General features: G+C 40.7%; 2 protein-coding genes across 2 annotated transcripts in view; both read left to right on the top strand.

Moving 5' to 3' along the window:
* LOC123979912 (butyrophilin-like protein 10) overlaps positions 1–4,877 on the top strand; it is a 102,441-nt gene extending 97,564 nt beyond the window's left edge. The window contains exons 3-6 of the mRNA XM_046064020.1: positions 3,798–4,076; positions 4,168–4,299; positions 4,549–4,661; positions 4,818–4,877. Coding sequence (XP_045919976.1) covers positions 3,798–4,076; positions 4,168–4,299; positions 4,549–4,661; positions 4,818–4,877 — 584 coding nt within the window. The remainder of the gene's footprint in view (positions 1–3,797; positions 4,077–4,167; positions 4,300–4,548; positions 4,662–4,817) is intronic.
* A 222-nt stretch (positions 4,878–5,099) lies between these two features.
* Positions 5,100–7,902, top strand: LOC123979911 (lamin-A-like). Its single transcript, XM_046064019.1, has 5 exons — positions 5,100–5,111; positions 5,283–5,342; positions 7,026–7,172; positions 7,439–7,546; positions 7,759–7,902. The coding sequence occupies exons 1-5, from the start codon at positions 5,100–5,102 to the stop codon at positions 7,900–7,902; spliced, it is 471 nt and encodes a 156-aa protein (XP_045919975.1).
* Positions 7,903–8,496: the final 594 nt, after the last annotated feature.

The following is an 8,496-nucleotide window of genomic DNA, read 5'->3' as shown; positions in this document are numbered from 1 at the left end:
CTCCGGATCATTTCCTCCAGTATACAGTCATGCCATTCGGTCTGAGAAATGCCCCTGCAACTTTCCAGCGGTTGATGAATACAGTCCTATGTGGGGTTGCAAATTGTGAAGTTTATTTGGATGACATCGTGGCCTATTCGTCAACTTGGTCTGATCACATGAGGACCCTCAGAGTGATTTTTGAACGCTTGTGCGCTGCTTCCCTTACACTCAATCTGGCTAAATGTGAGTTCGGGAAGGCTGTTGTTACCTACTTAGGTAAACAAGTAGGTCAAGGTCGTGTCTGCCCAGTTACTGCCAAAGTACAGGCAATCTTAGATTTCCCAGCTCCTCAGACACGTCGTGATCTCCGTCGTTTTCTGGGGATGGCTGGGTACTACCGTGCGTTCTGCAAAAACTTTGCTGATGTGGTAGCTCCTTTAACCAGTTTGGCAAGTCCCAAAACTCTTTTCCAGTGGTCAGAAGAATGTCGGATGGCTTTCGAGGCTGCCAAAGTTCTCCTCTGCAGTGAGCCTGTGCTCGCCGCCCCAAACTTCACTCGTCCATTTAAGCTGGAAGTAGATGCCAGTGCGCTTGGTGCGGGTGCAGTGCTCCTGCAGGAGGATGTGTGAGGCATTGATCACCCCATTTGCTACTTTTCCAAAAAGTTCAAAAGACACCAGCTGCATTACAGCACCATTGAGAAGGAGGCCTTATCATTACTGTTAGCATTACAACACTTTGAAGTGTACCTTGGGTCTAGCCATGTGCCAACCATCGTCTTCTCTGACCACAACCCCCTGGTGTTCTTGACTCGAATGCAAAATAGCAACCAGCGTCTCATGCGCTGGTCCCTATTACTGCAGGACTTTAATATTGAGGTTCGTTACAAAAAGGGTTTAGAAAATGTTATGGCTGATGCTCTCTCTAGGTCTCATTGAATCAAACCTTTTTCTTAAGAGGAAAATGTTTGATATTGGGTGGGGAGGTGTTATGACCCTGGGGTCATATTTTTTTGTTTGTTTATCTCTCCTGGCACTGTCAGCTGTTCTCCTCCATTAGAGTGTGTGTGAGTGTATGCAGGTACTGGAGAACAGGTGGACACACTGGATTGGTCTGGTTGAGCTGATTGGAGCCTCCTGATTGGGCATCTGGATGACAGCAGCCATCTTAAGCCCTACTGACAGGAACTCTGCCCCCCTCTCTCTGCCATTCCCAACCTGCCTGAGGACTGTGTGTTATGTCTGTGTTTATTGTACATAGTGAACAGTTGTGACTATATTCAACTTAGATTGTAAGTAGTATCGTAAGTCCTTCTGATTGTCTTATGACAACCTGGTTTTGTTGGCTTTGCCATTTTTGTTGCTATGAAGCAATTTCCTTTGTTGTAGCTATATGGTGTCAGCTACTAGCAGTGAGTAGGAGTGAGAAGCCCTTTCTTTTGTTTGCACCGTTTTCTCCTGTTTTTGAACTTAGAAGCCTAGTTTTAGAGCTTTGTCTTTTCTTTACCTTTTGGTTTTGGGTTTAGGAAAGAGTTAGGTTTTTCTTAGTGTTTTGGTTGTTGTTTTGGGCACTGCTCATCTCCGACGTATAATAAAAACTGCTAAATTGTATTTGTTGTGTGCTGGCCTTGTTTGGGAATGGGAAGAGTGGGAGGCCACACATTTATGTTACATCCAGGACACCCCTAGACCTTGGGACGTAACAGTATTTATTAATGTATAGGTTTATTTAACACTAAAACCGCCAGTGTTTGTTGTATACCTATAACCGCCATAGCGGGTAAAATTTACCCACTATAAAAATGCAGTGATATTGTGATTATTTCTACTACATGTTGCTCCAACACACTTCGAGAAACATTTCTATAAACACCATCCCCAAATTTCAGGCATTTACAGAATTTTATTCATTTTCTTTACTGTGCACGTTGATCGCTTGCGCTGCGCATCTGTGAAGGGCACGTTCACACGCAGCGGCTCTTTTGATGTCATCTAATCGCCGCTGTTATAGATGTTATAGCCTAGTTATATTCTAAACACAGTTTGAATTTAAATGCAGCAATACAATTTAAAAAAACGACTGTTGTAGTGTTTTATAGGCGGTAATAATAATAGCCTCATAATGTCGGTTAGTTCTTACTGTTCTGCTTGTTTTTGACTCCCATCGGGCATCCAGAGAGGAACACATAGCTACAAAAGTTTGAAAGTCCAAATAGAAGTAGGCTATTTATTCGAAAGAAATTATTATTATCAGTTCCAATATTTATAGTAGATTTTTACCCTACGGAAAAATGTATAATGATCGCTTTTACTAAAAAATACATCGGAAAAGTTTAGTCGGTCAAAAGGGAGCCGCACGCTGAAGGGACCGCAGAACACACCTCTATCACAGCGAAAAACTAAGCTACTGCATTACTTTTGATGATCATGTAGAAACACAAAACCTATGAGCAGCGGCTTTTATGCATGTTTACTTCATACAAGTGGAAGCTGTCAGATGCAGAATCAACCCAGGACACATCGCTCAGCCCACCGTCAGACTCTCCTTCACTCACTGCGCTGAGCAAGTGTGATGCCTGTAGTGGGAAACACGTTGCCAATAGCTACATATAATGTTTAAACAGTGAAATGAACAGCGCTAAAATGACTGGATTCTCTAAAGGGGTAAATTTTACCCGCTGGTGCTTATAGGTTTTTAGGAAAAATCAGAGACTGAGGGACTTGAATATTATATTGAAACAAAGATTCATACAATCAAAAAACAGCCACGGGTAAATTTGACCCGTTGGCGGTTCTAGTGTTAATAGTGATATTTTTAACCTGTAGTCCCTGCCACAGTTCTTCCAAAATCTTGACACATAGTGACTCTCACTACATCCCCATGCACAGTGGTGCATTAAGCTAAATGCAAACATCAGAATGTAACAAGAGGAATGAGGTTCATCTTCATAACGTCAATACTAACATGCTGAAGTTTAGCAGGTTTACATTTTACCTTGTTTAAGCTTAATGTGGGGCGGCGCGGTGGTACAGTGGAGTTTGTCTGTTCTCTCCGGGTGCTCCGGCTTCCTCCCACCATCCAAAGACATGCAGGCTAGGTTAATTGGAGTCTCCAAAATTATCCTTAGGTGTGAGTGGTTGTCTGTCTATGTGTGGCCCTGCGATGGACTGGCTACCTGTCCAGGGTGTATCCCGCCTTTCGCCCGATGTAAGCTGGGAATGGCTCCAGTCCCCGCGACCCTGTACGCAGGATAAGCGATTGACGATGGATGGAAGTTTAATGTGTTAACATGTTAACAATTGATAATTTGGACCAAACACAAAGTGCAGCTGAGGCTGGAATCTCATTAGTTTTGCAAATATTTACCAAAGAATTGGACACAATGAAATGTTGTAGATTTACATTTATACATCTTTTAAATTATTAATGCAGTCTTTTTAAAACTGACTTGTATTTTAAATGTTCCTCTTGCTCAACATCAGGGGCCGTCTCCTCACCTGTCATCATTTTAGCAGGGATTGACAGAGACAAAGGGGGAGTGGTGTTACAGTGTGAGTCTGCAGGCTGGTATCCAGAGCCTGAGGTGTTTTGGCAGGTCGGTGAGGGAAACCTCCTCTCTGCTGGACTGGGAGAGACAGCCAAAGGTCCTTAGTATTTGGGCCGAGGGGAATGGAATGAGGGACTTTTGGATTGATCTAATGGATACTTGAACTTGAGCTAGTGTCTAACTTGAATCATCAGGCTCACTGAAGAAGTTCTGCATTTTCATTCTTGTGGCAACTTTACATTAAAACAACATTTCTGCTCTCTGTTAGGTTCAGTATCATCCCCTGAAATAAACATTTCTACAGTCAGCAAAGGAGTGATGTTAGACTGTAAATCTAAAGGCTGGTATCCAGAGCCTGAGGTGTTTTGGCTGGACGGTGAGGGAAACCTCCTCTCTGCTGGACCTACAGAGACAGTCAGAGGTCCTGATGACCTCTATACTGTCAGCAGCAGAGTGACTGTGGAGAAGAGACACAGCAACAGCTTCACCTGTAGAGTCCAACAGAAGGACATCAACCAGACCAGAGAGACTCACATCCAGGTTACAGGTAGACATTATTAATGATTTACTGTTTGAATTTCAAACTACATTGGTCAGTTTTATAAAAATGCCAAGTTGTTTTGTTCTAATCATTTCAGATGATTTCTTTGAGGTCCAGTCCAGTTCTCTGTCCACCATTATTGGTTTGGCTGTTAGTTTGGCTGCTTGCATCCTGTTAATGTCTGCAGCGACTGTCTTTTTTGTGTACAAACGGAGACAAAACACAGTCAGTAAGTTACATATTAATTGCAGTGCTTTGTACGTTGTGTACTAAGTTTCATGTGGAAATTGAGTAATGGATTGTTAAATTAGGTAAATTAAATCTCATTTGATCAAAATGTCAGTATTTTAGAGGCTACGGTGTGTACTTTTATTTTCAATCAGTGAAATTGTCAGTTATCTTATTTTTGTAGCTCATTTTAGGCTGAAATGTGATAAGATAGTAAATGTCTTTTATATGTTCATTTTATTTTACACAGAGACTAAGACAAGCTGCTGTGATGAAATTGATGAGGAAGGAAGGAACAACTCTAAAGGAGAGCAACAGCAGCTCATGACAGATCAGAACAGAGAAGGAGAAAAGATTAAACATGTAAGAATGAATTTGATTTCCAGTGAAGAGAAATAAACAAGAGGAGCAGCTAATGATGAGGAAGGAAAATTAATCCGATAAAATGGTGGAGATCAGACCAGATCTCTGTTCATCTCTCTCCTCTCAGCAGCAGATGTGTATTTCTTTCTGTCGCAGGTGGTCCATGGTGAGAATCAGACGATTGAGATCTTTATCTTTATCCTTCTGTGTTATTGAGATGTCTCTTCTCTGCTGTTTGATGTATATTAAATAGTTTTAATGGTATTATCTTAGATGTTATGTAAATGTGTATCATATAAAGTCCCCTTGACTGGACTTCAGGACCACAGACACTGCTTTGAGAAGCTCAGCTGTGCACATGAAGTCACTCTTGAGTGACGTCTCAGAAAGCAACAACAAATTTAAGAGCAAATATTAGTGTTATTTTCTAATTACATGATGAATTCATCAGTTAGTAGTGTGCTGGTTGTTTCACCTGAAACCACATTATGTGCACATTAACAGGTAATAAATCAAAACCTCCAGCCTATAAGCAATGATTTGTCATCCATTCCAGGATATTATGTGCAATAAATAAAACTAAAAGCCTCATGCTGTCTCTCTCCTTCTCTCTTTTCTCAGAAGACCAGAGGAAAGAAAGCTGAGAAAGATGTGAAGAAGCCAAAGAAGGTGCAGACCAAGGTTCATGTATTCTAACCTGAAGTATTGTTATTAATTTAACTGCTTTTCTACTTTCTTTTAATGTCACAAATTATTGATATCCATCTGAAACCAAGACAACTCAAACTACATGAGAGCAAATCTGAGACACCAAATAACAGTTTCTTAGACTGAATAGACCCGAGTGTCTCACACACACACACACACACACACACACACACACACACTGAGCTACTATTATTCAGAAACTGGCGGAAGTACGCATGGCTCTAAAAAAGAATAAACCCACAGAAGGTAGCTGGGCCAGATTACAACCCTGGGCGGGTACTTAGGGTTTGCTTGGAGCCCCTTTCAGTTTGCATATAGACAGAACCGGTCCACTGATGATGATGTCATTGCTGCCATCCATACAGCTCTCATGTGAGAACAGCTCAACATTCAACATGGTCATACCACACAGGCTCTCCAAAAAGCTCCTCATCCTCGGACTTACACCTTCCCTCTATAACTGGGTGTTGGACTTCCTGACAGACAGACCCCAGTCAGTCACTGTAGGAAACTATACATCAGTCATCAGAGCTGTAAGCACATGGACCTTGGGCTGCGTGCTGAGCCCTATGCTGTACCCCCTCTTCACCTATGAGTATGTAGCCTCCCAGACCAACACCAGGATTATAAAATTTGTAGACGACACCACCGTCATCACTGGTGGGGAGGAGACAGCATACAGAAGAGAGGTGGACTGTTGGCCTGGTGGCCTGGTGGCAGGAAAATGACCTCTTAATGCAGATAAGATCAAGAAAAAGATTATTGATCCTACGGGGAGGAGGAAGTAGCAGCACAAGCCGATACACATCTGGGAAACATAGGTGGAGAGGGTGAAAACCTTTATATTCCTCAGAACCCACATCAGCGAGGACTTTACCTGGTCTCACAACAGTTACCAGCTTTCGAAGAAAGCACAACAGAGACATAGCATTTAAAAAGGCTGAGGAAATTTTGCACGTGAAACCAAAATCCTCAGTAACTTGCACAGTTACCTGCACAAATGCACGGTTGAAAGTGCGATCACCAGCTCAATCACAGTGTGGTGTGGAAACTGCACTGCTGAGGACAGGAAGGCTCTCTAGCGTGTGATAAAAACTGCACAGTACCTCTCTGGAGCAGCCTTCCCATCACTCATTTACACCACCAGGGTGATCAGGAGGGCCCACAACATCAAACACAGCACACATCACGGTCTCTTCACCTTTCTGCCATCAGGGAGACGCCACAGGAGAGTGAAATCAAGCACAAAAAGACTCTCAAACAGCTTCTACCCATGGCCATCAGACACTTAAACAATAAATCAAACACCACCTCCATCACTCTCCATCACTCCTTTCTGCCCCGTCTGTAGCACAACGCACACAGCCTCACCTTTTGTGCTCAGGTTTTGTTTCCAACTATGCTGCACCTTATTTTATTCTGCAGTCTCTAGCCTATATATTGTTGTTTATTGTATTTAATATTTTTATGTATTGTATATTTATATCTCGACATAATTACATTATAATACATATTTATTTTTTAAGGGAGACTTGCAAAGTAAGATTTTTGTTGTATGGTCTAAGCCGTTGTGTTTTTTTTTTACTGAGGGAATGACAATAAACTTCTTGAATCTTAAATTATTCTTAATGTGTGTGTGTGTTGTCTCCCTCTCAGCAAGGGCCGGAGTGTGATAGTCCTCAGTTCCAGCAGCAGGACGATACTGACTCAGCCAGTCCGCAGGACATGTCAGCGGGACATGTCATTGAGGTTGAGGTCGACAAATCGAGGACATTTATTCGTCTCAGAAACACGTCCAGTGAGGTAATGGTGTTTAAGTGTGGATGAACATTGTGTGAGTGATATATAAGCATGTACAATATGAATAACAGGAATTAACCAGGGATATTGCAAATATCAAAGCTAATGTTATTTACCCCAGAATCTTTTTTTTTTTCTTGTTTTAATGTAAAGAGGGAGGTGACCGACCCTCATTTATAAACACAATGGATTTAACACACACTGTAACGTTCACTTGTTAGTCTCCCTTTCTCTAATCTTCCCTCTTGCGGCCAATTTCCTTCCTGTAGGACCAAGAACTGGGAGGCTGGACGTTAAAAGTACAAGTCAACGACAAAGAACCCATCTCATACACATTTGAGAAATCATTCAAACTCAGTCCTGGAAAACCTCTCACTGTGAGTCTTTAATTCTCAATGTATGTTGTTGCGTTTCTTCCTTTTCTTTCATCCTTCTTTCTCAACTGTTTGTTGAGGTCCAATTGAAATAAAAGAAAATCATATGGAACTAATAGTAGATAAAAATAACATGCTATAATAAAGTAATTGTAACTTTTAATGTAATGATTTAAAGATTCTGCTTGTAAGTCTGTGGCCTTTGCATTTTACAGATGTGGGTTCAAAGTTTTGGTAGCCATTTCTCTCCCACTGACCTGAAGTGGAAGGACCTGAAGTCCTGGAGTCCTGGAGACAAACTGCAGTTCTTCCTTTTCAACAACACTGGAGAGACACAACATCTCTTAGTTCACAATTAAGAACACGTTTTGTCTGAAAGCTTTGAACTGTTATAGTGACACAGTGTAAAATAATTTAAACTCTAAACCAAAATGTGAGTTTATATAAATTTTTTTTGTTCTTTGTTATGTTGTTATTCAGTGTATTCTGTCCATTAAGGACTCTGATATTTCTCAAACCAAATATTTTAACTCTATTCATGGCATTGTATCCCTTTATTACAGAAACGTGAAACACATTTTCATAATATATATATATATATATATATATATAGAACTAATAAATAAATAAAGATTTGATTTTTTTTAAAGTTTGATGAGTGATATTTATATTTTGCTAAATTATTTGTTTGTTTATGGAAACTACACAACCTTTGTTTCATGTGTATACATTTTCTATTCAAGGAAACAAATACATTAATTAACTTAATTCAATATTATAATTTTTTTTTTTTATAGAAGTAAAACAGTGGCTCCAGCGGTAGGAAGTGAACATTAATCACTATTGATTGGAAATTGTGCCATATAAGGAAAGTTTAGTTATTATGGAAGATTCAGGTTGAGAAATCATGTCGAATTTGAGGTTCAACTTTTTGGAGTATAGAGTTGTACCTG

Source organism: Micropterus dolomieu, linkage group LG12, assembly GCF_021292245.1.
Source record: "Micropterus dolomieu isolate WLL.071019.BEF.003 ecotype Adirondacks linkage group LG12, ASM2129224v1, whole genome shotgun sequence".
NCBI classification, from domain to species: Eukaryota; Metazoa; Chordata; class Actinopteri; order Centrarchiformes; family Centrarchidae; genus Micropterus; species Micropterus dolomieu.
Note: the sequence above shows the minus strand (reverse complement) of the source record. Positions and strands in the feature narration are given on the sequence as shown.

What these genes read in the sequence shown, in the direction of transcription:
- LOC123979911 (XM_046064019.1), top strand. An exon ending in CAAAGAAGGTGCAGACCAAG is followed by an intron (nt 5,343 to 7,025) that starts GTTCATGTATTC and finishes TCTCCCTCTCAG; the next exon opens with CAAGGGCCGGAGTGTGATAG. An exon ending in GTCCTGGAAAACCTCTCACT is followed by an intron (nt 7,547 to 7,758) that starts GTGAGTCTTTAA and finishes TGCATTTTACAG; the next exon opens with ATGTGGGTTCAAAGTTTTGG.